Source organism: Coptis chinensis, chromosome 9 (genome assembly GCF_015680905.1).
Source record: "Coptis chinensis isolate HL-2020 chromosome 9, ASM1568090v1, whole genome shotgun sequence".
NCBI lineage: Eukaryota > Viridiplantae > Streptophyta > Magnoliopsida > Ranunculales > Ranunculaceae > Coptis > Coptis chinensis.
The window spans coordinates 17,579,077-17,595,255 of NC_141464.1; the positions used below are offsets into that span (position 1 = coordinate 17,579,077).

The 16,179-nt window shown below is 35.5% G+C and overlaps 1 protein-coding gene across 3 annotated transcripts; it reads right to left on the minus strand.

The window, feature by feature from the left end:
• Positions 1-4,334: 4,334 nt before the first annotated feature.
• Positions 4,335-14,856, minus strand: LOC147475073 (DEK domain-containing chromatin-associated protein 1-like). 3 transcript variants are annotated; one of them, XM_086581664.1, is made up of 12 exons: positions 14,637-14,856; positions 13,955-14,464; positions 13,838-13,871; positions 11,836-11,915; positions 9,224-9,283; positions 8,899-9,009; positions 7,922-8,002; positions 7,729-7,812; positions 6,206-6,635; positions 5,918-6,027; positions 5,238-5,268; positions 4,335-4,738 (listed from the first exon to the last, which is right to left on the minus strand). In XM_086581664.1, exons 2-12 carry the CDS (start codon positions 14,456-14,458, stop codon positions 4,593-4,595), a joined length of 1,671 nt encoding a protein of 556 aa, XP_086437790.1. In that variant the 5' UTR covers positions 14,459-14,464; positions 14,637-14,856; the 3' UTR covers positions 4,335-4,592. The 3 variants fall into 3 exon arrangements, with proteins under 3 accessions (XP_086437790.1, XP_086437789.1, XP_086437791.1); XM_086581663.1 differs by having other exon boundaries at positions 14,631-14,766; XM_086581665.1 differs by lacking the exon at positions 9,224-9,283 and having other exon boundaries at positions 14,631-14,766.
• Between the last annotated feature and the right edge of the window lie 1,323 nt (positions 14,857-16,179).

Below are 16,179 nucleotides of genomic sequence, written 5' to 3' on the forward strand. Positions count from 1 at the left end.
AACAATGGAACATCTCTCTGATAAACACATATAGAACAAAAATGATGCAACTACAAATTGATAATCGGGATGTACAATACGTCTGACTTTATTTGCATTCAGAAATACAACATACAAATGATACTACATTGTTCTTCTTTATAATGCATTTGCTTCTATTGAATCTATTCCACTTCCATTTTTGAACATTACAAAATAATAATAATCTGAATCTCAAGAAGTAGTCCTGGGGCATTGTACAGGAGCATACATTGTGACCATGCTTTTCTACGGATTCGAAGTATAACATTTGATGTTACAGACCTACGAGCATATGGTGAGCATCAACACTGCCGAGTGCCAAAAGTTGTTACTCATGTAAGCTAAATAGATGAAGAATTTAGATGTTATGTAAATGAAAGCATCTAGACTGATAAAGTGCGTGCATTTGGGTACCAAACACAAGTTCTTAATGCTTCACCAGAACTGTTCAATGCTTCACCATATCTGATAAATATAAAATGAATAGTTTACCTACGAAATGAACGATGAATTCAAAACGTAAGTAAACTAAAACTGATCTTTTAATCTCAATTATCAAAGCTTCTACTCTCGATGCGAATTGCACTAAGTGGAGTAGGAAGTTCGTTCCACTCCTAGTTTCCTAGCATGAATTGTTTTCTAAGTCTAAGAAATCAGTCTTAAGTCTAATGAGAGCTTTACGAAATGTTATGCTAACAAGACGCGTTAATTTAAATAACAAGATATAATAAATAACAAGATAAAATATAAACTAAAGTTAATCTACGAAAGCTACGGAAATACGATTGTTGAATCTAGATAAAGAAATAGAGGGGAATTAAATCCACCTCGAATCCAACTTAATAACCTAGTATAGATTGTCGATCTCGATTCTTACGCTTTTCCGGCAAGAATTTCGAGTCTAATCCCTAGTGTTCATGGCATTTCTACCAAGTACTAACTAGCATGTGAGGTCGCCCACCCCATTCTCATGGCTAAACACCACCTTCCTTCTAGAGTGGAATAGATTCTACAACGATTCTATACTAAACAACTAAGTTTTCATCAAGGCTTCATCAACCCTCTAATGGATGTTTTAGCCTTGAGTCATCAAAACATCATTTCCCATATTATTATAACTAAACATAATATCAAGATTCAAATCTACTTAATCTAAACTAAACAATGATTAAATTCTAATTAACAACTAAGAAATGGTAACCAACAATAATTAAAACTAGATCTATAAATTGAAATACCACAATTCAACTTGCTAAAATAACTATTTTTTATTTATCTAATCAATCAAGAATAATGATTCAAAGACTTAATCTAAAACAAGAACCTAAAATGGAACTAAAACTTAAATTCATTAATGAAAACAGATCTAGATTTATCTATATTATTTTAGGTCTAACTAGCTACCATTAACAAAGAGCTAAGCTTTGGTTTTATATGTTCCGATCCAAAAATCGTGCATGGGCTTGGAGTCATGTTTTGGGCCGGAGGATCGGGCCCAAAACTCAATTCTTCAAATCAAAAGGCCTCTTCAGTGCAGTTGGCTTCAGCAGACTTTTCGTCAACTTCTACTCCTCTGATTGGGTCAAAGCTTGGTCCATTGGAAAGCTCTTTCCGAGCCGGTCATTTTGACATAAGGTAGGCCCAATTCCAAGGTCTGAGTCCAAAGATATGGTCTTCGGAAGTTCTCTTTGTGCTTGTTTGCTTTAAGCTGCGTGGACTTTGACTTTTCATCTTTTGACCAGTGCTTTACAAAGGCTTTGTCTTTGAATCTTGGCCTTTAATCACCGAACTCCTTAAGAACCAACCATTGCTCCTTTATCTCATCAAAGTGGCACATTCCTCGCATTATAATTGACTTTGAAGCCCGAAATACATAAAACACGTCGGTATTAACTCTTACTTATTACTCACATAATTGGTCTAAAAGTATGACTGCTAAGGGGTTAAAACTACAGTTTTGGGCTCTTATCAATATCTATATTCGAAAATTGAAAGTGAGAAGAAGTGGGATTTTTGGAAGTGTACCAAACACAAGTTCTTAATGCTTCACCAGAACTGTTCAATGCTTCACCATATCTATATTCGAAAATTGAAAGTGAGAAGAAGTGGGATTTTTGGAAGTGTACCAAACACAAGTTCTTAATGCTTCACCAGATCTAGATTCGAAAATTTCTGGAGTGGAGAAGAAGAAGATAAAAATTTTTGCATTTTTCATTTTTTGGTTTTCAAAATTTTAGATCTGATCATCTCATCCTGAGATCTGAGGGACCAGGAGAGGTGTGAGATAAGAGTGTCACTATAGCCTAATCGTATATTATATAGTCCATCTCTAAAAAGTAGCTACTTAAGTTAACTTTAAAATAAGTACGTAAGTAAAACTTCACCTACAAAATGAATTTAAATCAATTTTTTTTTGTGAATATAATATACTCAATATTAAGATCGTCTACAAAAAATTTCAGCTCTTTTGGAAACCTATAACATTGACAAAAAACGATTACAAAAATTCAACATTTTTGGACCGTTAGATTTCTTTTTAAAAATGACAACAATTTTTATCTATGTAGAGGTTTCCAAATGAGCTAAAATTTTGGGAAGATAATCATTATGGTGAGTGCTTCGTAACCACAAAAAATTAGGTTTGAATTCATTTTGTATGTGAAGTTTTACTTGCGTATTTATTTTAAGTTAACTTAAGTAACTTTTTAGAGAATTACTATATATATATATTATTTATATTTATTTGAAATATAATATTAAATATTAAATAAATTTGTTACCTATACAAAATATCTCCAAATATTGCTAAATATCTCTAAATATCACAAATATCGTAAATATCGTCAAAATATCATCGATATTTGCAGTCTTATATATCTCTAAATATATCGTGATATTTATGTATTTTTTCTTGAAATCTCAATGTTTATCGCAATATATCACGATATTTTGTACTATGATACTCATAGTTTAAGATTTCAAAACTCCGGATGGCATTCGGGTATAGTCCGACCCTCGACATATAATATTCACTGATTAAATGCCGTTGTCACGGTTTTGTACCACCACGAATAACGACCCCCTTGTTGGGAAACGTTTTTGAAATATATACAAGTATGCGAACTGTGCTACGCATTGGTGTTTTTTCAAGTCTTTAAACCTATCGCTCTAACATCTCTCGGATAGTATGATTTTTTGAATTCTAGTTCTAATCTAAAAAATAATCTAAAAACATTAAGAAGGGTTGAATATAATTTAATTTAGTAACGTGAATGAAGTTTTCTAAATTATTTTAAATAATATGAAGCTATTTCAAATTTCAATAAAGTGAGGGAGTTTTTTGTAAATTGTTTGAAAAAGAGAGAGCTGATTAGAGTAATTAAGAGAGGTGGTTCTAAAATATTAAAATAGAGAGATTAGAAATATACTGATTGGTTGAGAAATGTGCCTCCTAAAGACCGGGCTATCATATAGTGTAGAGATATAAATAATGTTTGGAGAAAAGTTGCAGTCAGGTGAAATCAGAACTCTGAAGGCAGGTAAGTCTGAATGCGTCCATAATGCATGGCTAATGGTGGGGGTTCGGTAATGGACTAATGGCTTATTTGAGGTAGGACCGTAGGATAAGCAATTATTAGTGCAGCAACAATATGTGCAGTTAACCAATACTAATATACGCTATTATCTAAGACTAACTCTAGTAGTTTTTGTACGCTTCAACAGTATAACACAACAGGAGGGAACCAGATTAAGGCAACCAATAGAGACAGCTTTGGTCTGCACTATAAATGGCATGTAGGAAAATATACAAATTCAACTGCCACTTCGACTGGCATGTGAAAAAGACCAGAACCGCTATCACTCTCCGCGTTACCCAAATACTTGTCTGATCGCTACTACCGCCATTCCCTCAACTTTCACCGCCATAATGCCATCAGACCCTATCAATAAAGAGGTTCACATAAGTTAATTTTCCAGCATAAGCTGGCTGGAAGCTCTGAGTTTTTTACTCGCTGAGAAAACCTACAAGCACCTCCCTTGTCATGGCCTTATAAACAGTGGTACCTGTTATTCAGAGGCAAGCAATTTTGTACATTTACGGACAATAAGGAGACCCTTTAATTTCCCGCAGAACAGACGAGCATGCATGTACGCAATCAAACAAAATGGCCTCCACAAAACTGGAAAGATCCTCATCAATTACAATGTTCAATATAAAAAATTATGGTTAAAAGTGTCTTGCCTCTCCAGTTTGCTTGATAGATGAGCTATACTGGACGTGTGCTTGAAGACTACCACTTCGTCAGTCCATATATCAAGGGAATATCTATTGAAGATGGCATAAATTAACAAAAGGCTACACCTGTAAACATACAATAATTAACATCAGCTGTGCATGCTTGAGCACTACAATTGCTCATTGCGCCCTAGGTTTATGTCACACCTGCTGTAAACCTAATCTATCATTTAATTATGCATAGCAGCTCCTACTGGCCACTCAGCATACATTGAAGCTGTATAAATACGTTGAACAACAAAGATACAGTGTATCCCTATTCATGCTATAGCAGTCACGCATCCGCTTCTTCAGCAGCAGAATCCGGATCCTCTTCATCGTCCTCATCTTCCTCCTCGCCTGCATGTTTGGTCAGCTCTTCCTGGATTATGAGTTTTATATCTGCCTTTTTCGGTGTGAGATCAACACCAAAATGCCCGGCTGAAAAGGGAATAAAATTGTCAGCCAGAAATTAATATTCAGGTAACAGAAACATAACTTATCACAGATCCAAGCAAATACAACCCTCCAAGCAAGGGGCCCAGTTAATTTACAAGAATTCGCCTAGAAGCTGTTGAAACCTATTAATACCTCAAAGCAAACAAATTGAGCTTCAAAGACAACACTGCTGCCATCTATAGCACTTGTGAAATATACACCCCCGAAAAGGTGATAAAAACCTCTAACTGTGAAACTGTCACTTTCAGTAAATCTTTTTTTTGACGATTAAGTGGGATTACAACATCCCTAGCTTTCATTAATAAATCTATGATACACAGAGCCTAGTCCATCCCCCATTACAATTTTGCTAAGTCTTTCATCAAAAGGAGGATAGAAAATCTTTGCTTCACTATTCCATTATTAAATTATCCAAATTACCACATATTCAGATGTATGGATCAAGACGCAGGTATAGATAGAATAAAGTAAAAAAATATACCAAGTTTCTTGAGAATGTCAGTGAATGTTGCCTGCAAAACAAAGTGACAGAAAATAGCATCATGATGTGTACGATAATAAATAACTACAGGTGAGTAGCTATGCAACACAACCAAAAAAGAAAACAAAAAACAAAAGAGAAGACTTCAAAAAGTAAATCAAATTGAAATAATGATCCACATCAGGTAGGATGTCAGGAGAGGCAGCACTCTATAGTATGCGGACATGGACATACATAGTAGATTCCTACGCCATAAAATCACCTCACTTGAATTTGCAAATCTTATGATCCAAACAATATCGGACCGAAATCAAAATATCATTGCAGTTCAAACCTTGAACATTCACTCAATAGAAGTATTAGATGATTACATGCAGGACACGTATGGCAGAATCTAACCAATGGACTAGAAGTCCTAACCTTTTTTTCTTAGTATTTTGTAGCTTGTACGAAAGGATATCTCATCCTTTTTTCTTTTCGATATATATATATATATATATATATATATATATATATATATATATATATATATATATATATATATATATACTTTACCGATAAAAAAAAAAAGTCCCAACCCCCACTCGCGAGTTAGGCACATGCTACAGCGAAGTAAGATGTGCTGACCTAGGAAATCCATTCAAATGTAACACAAGACACGATATTCTAAAACAGCTTACCGTATTAAAATCAACTTCTTTCAGAATATTACAGACAACATCCCTTATTTGAACCTCAGTTGGGCCAGATTTCTCTTTGAGTTTACTCTTCTCTTTCGTCACTTTTTTACCTTCAAAAGCCAAACACAGTTTAAAATAGAACCAAAGTAAAAATAATTCAGTAATCAATGTATTTAATCACGTCACAGTAAAAGAAGAAAAAAAGTAGAGCAAACTTTTTGCAGTTCTCATTATACTAAAAAACTTATGCAGTATCTCACAAATACAAAGGAAAGAAATAAGTATTACCCGTTTTCTCCTTTCTGTCTTTTTTCGTGGTAGTTTCTGGAGTTGTAGATTTCTTCTTAGCTGTCTTAGAAGTTTCTCCATCTTTTTTCTTGTCAACTCCATCAGCATCCTTATGGCGCTTTACTGTTGATTTGAGTGAGGATTTTTCAGGAGACACAATAGGAGTGGCTTTCTTGGGGGTTGCTATTTTCTTGGATTTGGTTTTCTTAGAGGGTTCCTTTAATGGGGTCTCCTTTAAATCCTGCTTTTGTTTCACTGTTTCTTCTTCAGATTCGCCTTCCTTTTCTTCAGGGTCAGACTTCTCAGCCACATCTTCAGATCCACCTGGAATTCCATTAGTGTTCTCTTCACCGTCCTTATCTTCAGACTCCTCAGTTTCAGGGACATTCTTCTCTGTGATAGGTGTGTCATCAGCCACCTTTCTTCGTTTCTGAGTAAGACAATAATAAGTCCCATGGAAAATCCAAAACTCAATTAAAATAATAGCAAAATCTTCTACACAGAATTACAAGAACCTATAAATTGTGTACATAAGATAGCATACTTATAGGGACGGGAACAAGTTTTTCGGCAAGCCCGGAAAGGGTATTTTTCATACCCCATCGCCCATGGGGGTTTAGTCTCACATCAGATAGAAAGTATGACCAGGACTGTGGAAAACGCAATAATCTATAACACACTTATGTCAAGGCCTATCCAGAAATCCCACCAATGGATGAGGCCAAGCTAAGTAGCATGGACACTTCACATTCTTAAAAAAAAAAATCATCTCGGACACACGAACACTCGTGTCAGACACACGTTGTACGTAAATACGATTTCAAGCTAGGGTCACTTTTATAACCTAAAAGACTAAGAAAATAATCCATTAACATAGCTACAGCTCCATGATATGCCACTTTCATAGTTAATTATTTGTAAGGAGGTAATTTCTAAGGTCTTGAGCCGAAGAATTAGTGGTGTAACTAAAGAGTTTTCTTTTAATCGGTTGTGTCCCTGTGTCCTACTTCATATAGGTCGTCGTGTCGAACACCAATACGCATATCCGTTAACCTGACTTAGAGGCAGAACAAACAAACAAAACAAATGAACACCGGTACGCGTATTCGTGTTAATCTGACTTAGAGGCACTACACTAGATTATTAGTAATAAGTAATAACAACAAAAATGTTTATATCCGTGACCGAAATAAGTAGATGAACAATCGCAATTCAGAACAAACAAACAAACAAACAAACAAAACATTGCACGAAATCTGACCAAATAAGAAATATTAAACTTATATGGTTTTTAACTTTACCTATAATATTTGTCAAATATTAAAAACATACTTCTAAGTTACATTGACACGGATAGGCATGTCCATATCCAACACGGATACGAAATTTCAAAAATTGAGGTATATCACTCAAAATACGTGGATACATATCCAACATGGATTATTTTTGAAATACGGCGTGTCCATGTTACATAGAATAAAAGTGTATCAATCCAAGTTAAGGAGTTGTCAGAATGTAGATACCTTCGCTGAGCGCTTTCCAGTAGCATCTCCCACCTTTGGGACAGTTTTCTGGATTGCCTTCTTCCTTTTTGTACCCTTACTCAACTGATAGAACACATACCAGTATAAGAAAATTAAAAGAATAAAAAAATAAAAGAAATAAACAAAAAGGTCCTTCATACAAAATTATAAGAGAATAACGATAGAAACAAACCAGTTCCTTCTCGGCAAGTAAGATATCTGTGGTTGCACAAGGAGCTTCCAAAAAATCTAGTAGTTTGGTTACAATATCTTCCTGCGAGTTACAATATCAACCCAAGCTTGTAAAGTCAAAAGACACAATACCCATTAAGAATGTTAAAAGAATTTAAAATATCATATGTAACAATGTTATAATGTTTTCTCTCCAAAAACGCTCATTTAAGGGAAATGTATCCGAGGCATCACCTCAGTCTTCAAATTCATTAAAATTTTTACAAACATGCATCATAACTGTTATTGAAAAAAAAAAAAAAAAAAGAAATGGATGGGTATGAGGAAAAGAGCATTACATAATCTTGAAAGAGAACCTGATGAATGGATCTCATTAGTTCAAGATTTTTTTTTTATTTTGTTTTTGATAAGTAAAGTATAATTTTATTAATATACCTACAGAAAGATACAATAGGATGAGATATCGTACATTACATAAGCCTAAAAGGTATACTGAAAGCAGGGACAACTACAACTAAACACCAATTAAAGAATGAACCCTAAAACCCTAAATTCGATAAATGAGCCTTGGACGAATAACGTAAAAATTCTGAGTGTCTATACACAACTAAATTACCATAATTCTATCAAAAGAACACACTAAAGCGAATCTTCATTCCAGTAATTCGAACAGATTTAGTACCAATACCAAATGATGGACAATGGCCTTGTCCAAAAGGAAATTCTTCCTAGTCCAGCAATCCAATTCATGATTTGACAAGGAAGATAGGCTTCCTAATTAAAAGTTCCTAAATAAGAGATTAATTGGCAATAACTTGTTAAAAACGAGTGCAATTGGGATGTCTCGTGATAAACAGCAATTGGGACGCCTGTGATGAACATGGACCTCACAGAAGTAGCACATCTAAAACAACAAAAAGATAAACAAATAGTATGTTGCAAGAACACTTTCCAGTGCTGAATAATAATGCAACAAACCTTTCTAGATGTCGCTCTGGTGACGTGTATGTCAAGCACATCACAGAATTCCAACAATTTCTCCTTAACATACTTATCGAATTTCTCCTTTACTTTCAGTCTTTGCTTTTCCTGAAATAAAGTTTGAAACTGTGAATATGCTTTGTATCCATCAATCTCAGTCAACTCCCAATGTTTCAAATTTTCATCGTAATTAGACAGGAGATCATTTGAAAATCATGCTCCTTAACTCAAATAAAAAATATATATGAAAAACAAAAGAAACTAAGAAAGAAGAGAAACAACTAAACAATCAAAACTATTTATAGATATCAAATTTTAGTACCTCATTCTCATGCCACACAAAGCCAGAAAACTGGGAAAGATTGTTCTTGATATTAAATGCCTACAAAAAGATGTCGTGTCACAAAGGAGCAATATTCAATTGATTTACAAATCACAACAATAGAATAGTTTAGAAGTATAGAAAGTTAAACATTTCAGATGGAAAGAAACAACCAACACACCTAACCATGGAAATAAGATATCAAAACAAGCACAAACGAAAAAAATCATGAAGAGCCAACATCTCAAAACCCTATCCATATGCATCTCAATGCCCATAAATTTATAATCGCATCTTATCTCATGGCCAGAAAAATCCAAAAAGAACAGAAAAGCAAACTGTGATTAACAATTCTTGGAGCATACACCTCCAAAAATTGTCTTTAAACAAAGTTGACCAGTATGCAAAGAGATGGTAGAAGCAGTCAGCAAGGTGGAACAGCCATCCACCAGTGCCCACTGATGAATACTGTCCTTAAAACATACACCTCCAAAGTAAAGGCTTTACCAGGACTAGAATTTGATTAATATGAACAGAGATGGTAAAAAATTGGAGGGTTTTTTAGGCTTTGGTCCACAATTTCTTAAATACTAGACTTTAGTCCAACTTCTGTTACTTGACCGTGAGTCCACCAAGTTGACCTTGGTCAATCTACTTGCTTCATATATATGGCAAAAATACCCCTAAACAAGTTCTATCCGTTGATCTTTTATAATTAGAATCTTGAGGATGAAGTGAGAACGTAGGAAAACTATAGTGTTTGGTTCACGACGTGTTGGTGCGTGATTGGGTCACTGCGATCTAACAACATCCGGCCATTGACTATCTTTCATTTTGCACATCTCAAGTTTGGCCCATTAACAGACAAAAGCCCAATAGTTGAAATAAATAAATAAACCATTTAACATTATATACTCTCTTCCACCCATTTCATGACATCCTAAATCAACACAAAAAAAACACACAAAAAAGACCAAAATACACTCTTATCCAACTAAAAACAAACAAGAAACCAGACCCAATCTCAAAAATAAAAAAAATCAACTCTCCAAATTCAAATGAATGATCAACTCCCAAATTCAAATCAAAACGCAACCAATCTTTCTCAACTAGTGCTGAAAACATACACCATTCTTAGGCGAAATTATCGTCTGAGCAACTGAAGAGTTCACTAGAACCTGTAAAAGTTGTTGTCTATTCAGATTTTCTAATGCCCCCAAAACTCAAACTGTTTTAAGTTTTAACCATTATTATTCCCCATTAATGGTCTAAAACTTGACAAATAAGGCATGGAGTGAAGAACACCAGGTTGAGCTTGAAAAAAACCTTCACATGTTGTTGCATGCCACTCAACATTGTAGTCATGGCCATTTTCTTATCCCACGGAATTAGCTTTGCTAGAAAATAAGTTTTTTCACTAATCAATTTTCATCATTTTCAAGCTAGTTTACCATGATGGAATTGCATTTGGGGTTGATGGTTGTTGGGTGTTTGGTAGTGGTGAAGCATTCAATAAAGTGTGGAATGAGCAAGCTATTACTTCCAGAGTGAAAGATTTTCTCGAAGGCAATGATTTGACTTGCTTGAGACTGATTTGAAGCTTCTGGGTCATCTTTTTCTTGTTCGATAATGGAGATTAGGGAATTAAGCATCTAAATTGGGTTAGTATTCGATGGTTCGGGTTTTAGGAGATTGAGATTATGATCGATATCGGCGATAGATTCAGAGATTGGTTGCTGTTGTTGTTGAAGTGATGATGATGAGTTATTGGAAATGGGTGGGAGAGGGGATTACATTGGGTTTGTTTCAACCCAGTTGCAGTTATTGGGCCTTGATATGTTATTGGGTCAAACTTGAGATGAGCAAAATGAAATCAATGGCCATATGATGTTAGATTGGAGTAACCCACTCACGGACCAACATGTGGCAAACCAAACACTTCAATTTTAAAACATGTGACTGGCACGCTTAGGGGTATTCTGGCCATATACAAAAAGTAAACAGTTTGACCAAGGTCAACTTGGTGGACTCACGGTCAAGTAACATAAGTTGGACTAAAGTCTAATATTCAAGCAATTGTGGACCAAAGCCTAATTACCACACTACTAGTAGGACCAAGACCTAAAAAGCCCAAAACTACAAGCAGTCAACAAATAAAGATCCCAACCTCCAACATTGAAAGACACTCATTTCAACCTCTCCCCCGACTCAAAAAAAGGGGGAAAGTGAATCAATTGGACTACATTAAGTTTTAACGATGTTTTGGGAGCCACCCAGGCAATACGGAGGCACAAAAAAAAATTCAATATAATATACAAAAGATCAAGGGAGACCGTCAGACGGCCTAATTTTCCCCAGGGCTATTGGAAACACCATTACAAACAGATGGAGCTCAATTGCAGAATAATGAAGAAAAAAGAAAAATAAATTTTCTCAAGACAAAAGACCAACTCAGTTCTGGAGTAGAAACTATAGCAACTTTTCGCCCTGATCGAGTACAAACCATAGCTGATAAAGAAAGCCTCAAATAACAAAACGCTACAGGAATGAAAGATAACGTAAACAATACTACAACACAAAGAAAAACTTTTGTCCATATTATTGTAGCTTACCTTTCCTCTCCTCCCAAAAAGAATCACATGAAGCAGTTTAAAAGTCTCGTCCGTCCTCTTTCTCGAAAGCTTATATGCAACTGAAATATAATCACAAAGAATGGTTTAGAAATGTGAAACTGAATTTTGATACTGCATACAAGTATATAAGTTATAACCATACATAGAAACTAAAACGCCAAAATCTTTTCTGAAAATATCACCAACTCTTCTAAAGGAAATCTCAGCCAACATTGAATCCATAAAAGAAAACAAGATAATACTGGAACAACGTAATTTGATATTAATAGTTCAAGAGTTCATGCTTCTCGAAACAAGATGGTACCAACTTAAATGTCCAAGGGAAAGAGCTTCAGTGACTGGAAAGAGGACGGATATGCACAAATGGAAACACTGCTTCTACACGATGTGGGCTTCTTAAAACAAAATGCCTTGAAATTTCATGATATCTACTGTAATTTCAGGTAACCAATATCTGAAAACTCACAAAATTTCGCAAGATACCACTACTGCAACCCAACCATCTGTCAGACATTTCTGTCTTTCAAGGTTTTGTAAGATTTTTTCCCTAAACAACATTTCTGTCAATGGTGGGTGTGCACATAGGCATGCACGATTTTAGCTGAAATAAGACATTTTATGCACACTATACATTGATCAGTGCAAGACTTTTCTGACTATAACAAACTTTAACCAATCCAACAGGCAGGCAGAAAACTATGGGCATTTTGGAATTTCTTAATTTGTTGATACAGTCATGAGATGCAACATTAGGCAAACAGGTACCGTACTTCATGCCTACAGTTTAAAATTGAAAAGACAACAAAGGTTGCTTACAGGCCCTTGCCACACCAAGGGCTGGGGCCGGAAGCTTGACACGGGGACACATTGGGCATACAATTTAAAACTAAGGTTTCTTCTATACCCTATAATACTAAGAACTAGTAACATAGTTACAACTCAATTATATACCACTTTCATTGTTATTTATTTGTAAGGAGGTGATTTGTAAGGGTCTTAACAATTAGTTGTGTATCTAAAATATAGTAATTGTTTTCTTTTTAATTAGATGGTGCCCCAGTTCCTACTTCATATAGGTCGCCGTGTTGGACACTATGTATCAGTGTTCGACACTGACACGCGTATCCGTGTCAATGTGACTTAGGTTTAAACAGATATAACGCACATATAAAAGAATGGTGCAAAATAAAAAAATAAATAAATGGAAAAAGAGAATTTAGTTGTCTTCGATTATGCTTGACTAAATCGCTATCTATTTTAGTTTTGAAGTACTTGTTGCAAAGTCTTCATTAGCCTCCAAGGCAAGGATGTATTAGTATTTTTGTTCCATTGTCAACTACTATCAACTAACATAACACCACACTTACATGCACAAATATGAAAGAAAGGAAATAATGTTCTCCACTTATGCTCTTAACTTAAAATCACTGCCTATTTTAGCTTTTAAAGAGAGTTTTAATGTACTTAGAACACCAGCACGAGATTGTACTATTTTGTGTTCCATAATAAGTTTCTATCTACCTATTATAACACCTTGATTACATGCATGCATATGCGCTTTCGTATGTCGATTTTCCTTAAGAATTCCATTTCCACTACAAACTACTTCACAGCCAAGAAAATACTAGAAATTTCCACTTTGCCACAAACAGCACGGATCGATTATGTCAATAGACATATTGATCTCATATTAATTGTACTTAATGTTAACAGTACTCCATAGGGGAGCAAATTTAAACCTCCAAATTTCTCTCTCTATACACAAGTAACTCCAGACAGTGCACCATATTCTGTAAGCTTTATATCTATAACAAAAGGGGGAAGAAAGTGTAATAAATTATAATAAAGGAGACAATCAAGGTCGACTTTCTTTGCTCCTCTGGAATCATTAGAACTATAGTGAAGGTACTAAGTTTCAAACAGTCTGTATGCCTTAATAATGCATAATACTGAAAGAAAAGATTCAATTGGTAAAACATACCATTAGGAATATCCTTTAGTGCAGTACCACGACCCTGCAATATCAATGTATCCAACAGTATGTCATTTACAAATATATACAAACAACAGTCATATAAAATAGAGAATCTCCACCAACCTTTCTTATGAGTAACTCCTTGGATGGCTCTTTCTCAATAGATGCCACCAACCTCTCAACAGACTTGCGCTCGCGCACCGGACGATTAAGAGGAACAACGGGCGTAACTGGTTCTTTAGCCTTCTTCACATGCTGCTCTTTTTTCTTCTCCCCCTCCTTTTCTTCTTTCACTTCTGTCCTCCTACGCTTCTTTGACTTTTTATCCTTCTTCCCAGCTTCCGCCTCGATTTTCTCGTCAACCTCCTCCTTATTCTCTTCAGCCTTGTTAGTTTCCGTCTCGTTTTCTTCTTCCATATTTCCTCCCTCGTCCTTGACTTGTTTTTCTTTTTCAACTACATCCTCCACAACTACTTTAACATCTTCTTCTCCCACGTCCTTGACTTGTTTTTCATTTTCAGTTACATCCTCCACAACTTCCTTAACATCTTCTTCCATTTTTTTATTTTCTTTAACAATTCCATTTCCTTCTCCAGGAATATCACTTGCCACGTCAGCTTCCACCATACCTACCTGTTTATAAATAATCAAACATAATTGAAGGTCAAAAACGTCAAATCGATAGAATTTAGGGCAAAATTGGAAACCCTTGATTGAAAAACTAGTAATAAGAATTGAAATAGTAAAAGACGGCACGGGAAAGTTAAACGGTTAAGTAAAAAAAGAGAAGAGAGGCTACTTATACGGAGAACAATTGGAGCTGAATAACTGCAGAGTGTGTTTCTATTTTTTTTCCCTCTCGAAGCTGAAAAAGGGTGAATCCTTTCTTTAGTTGGGTTTTATGAACCGGATTTCAACTGCGGATTTCAAATGGGAAAAATATCACACACTGTGCGAGTAGTGTCCCACTTTTTCTGAAATTTCCACTTTTCCGATATTTAGCAGTATTTTACAATCTGCGCTTCGAAATTTGTGAGGTTATTATTATTATTATTATTTTTTTTTTTTTTTTTGATAAAACAAAATATAGAGTTTACATACTCAAGGTTACATTTTTTTTTTGGTAAAACCACTTTATATATATATAAATATGCACTAAAGTGCGTCAGGCACCTGAATATTACATGTTATAAGTTCCTCCTGCAATAGTCCTAGTAACCAAGTGGGTGCTTCCATCTCCCAAAAACAGTCTCTGAGATGATGAGTACTGGTCGCTAACAGATGGGTGACCTTATTACACGATCTATCTACATGAGTTACCCTTAGGGAATCAAAAGAGGAGATGTAGTACTGTGCATCTATAATTATATTAGCGGCTATCCTCCCGATGTTAGTAGCTTGGTGATTCCAAAAGTCAGCTACTGTTTTGTAATCCGTTTCAATGATAATCTTGTTGTAGCCTAAGACATACGCCCATTGGATGGCGCATTTGAGCCCTCGGCGTTTCTTCCACATGCTCTGCTGGTACCTGCTGCTAAGAAAATTCCATTGTCATCTCGCATAACATAACCAATACCAACAGGTTTAATTTCCGAATAAAAAGCTATATCCATATTAATCTTGACAAAGGATGATGGTGGAGCAAGCCAAGTTTTGGTTATAGGTAAATCGGTGGACGGTTGTGCTGGTTGTGTTGGCTTTTTATGATGTTTACCTAGGTGTTGAGAAGTGAGGTGGTTTGATGTCTTGGCTATATCAATAGGTAAATAAATAGTTTTTCCCGTGAAAATGTGGGCACATCTTTCTTTCCAAATGGTCCAGTAGGTATACAGGCATGTTAATTTCCACTCCTCCACCTCCACCGGTCAACCAGGGGGTGGTTTAAACCAGAGGCCAACAAAATCTTTAGCAGCTAAACATTTGTAAGAATCAAGCCTGAAACGCCATATAGTTGCAAACCAGACTGCCCTAGTGAAAGGGCATTCTATGAGCAGATGGTGTAAAGTTTCGACCGGAGTTCTACAGAAAACACATCGCTGATCTTTGATCGGAAAGATGCGATTGAGACGCTCTCTAGTTGGGACAATATCATGGATGCTTTTCCAAGCGAAAAGCTCATCCCTCGGATTCCCATTTGATTTCCATATTTGGAGAAAAAAACTTGGCATATCCACAATGGGTTTGCTCAGCTTGGCAAGACTGAGGTGCTCGTAGAAGGATTTAATACTAAAAGACCCATTTTTTGTACTCCCCAAAACAAAGATGCATTAGTAGCATCGTCTTTGACATAAACATTCATGATATACTGGACGATAAAGGCAGGGAAAAGAGTTTCAAGCATATGGACG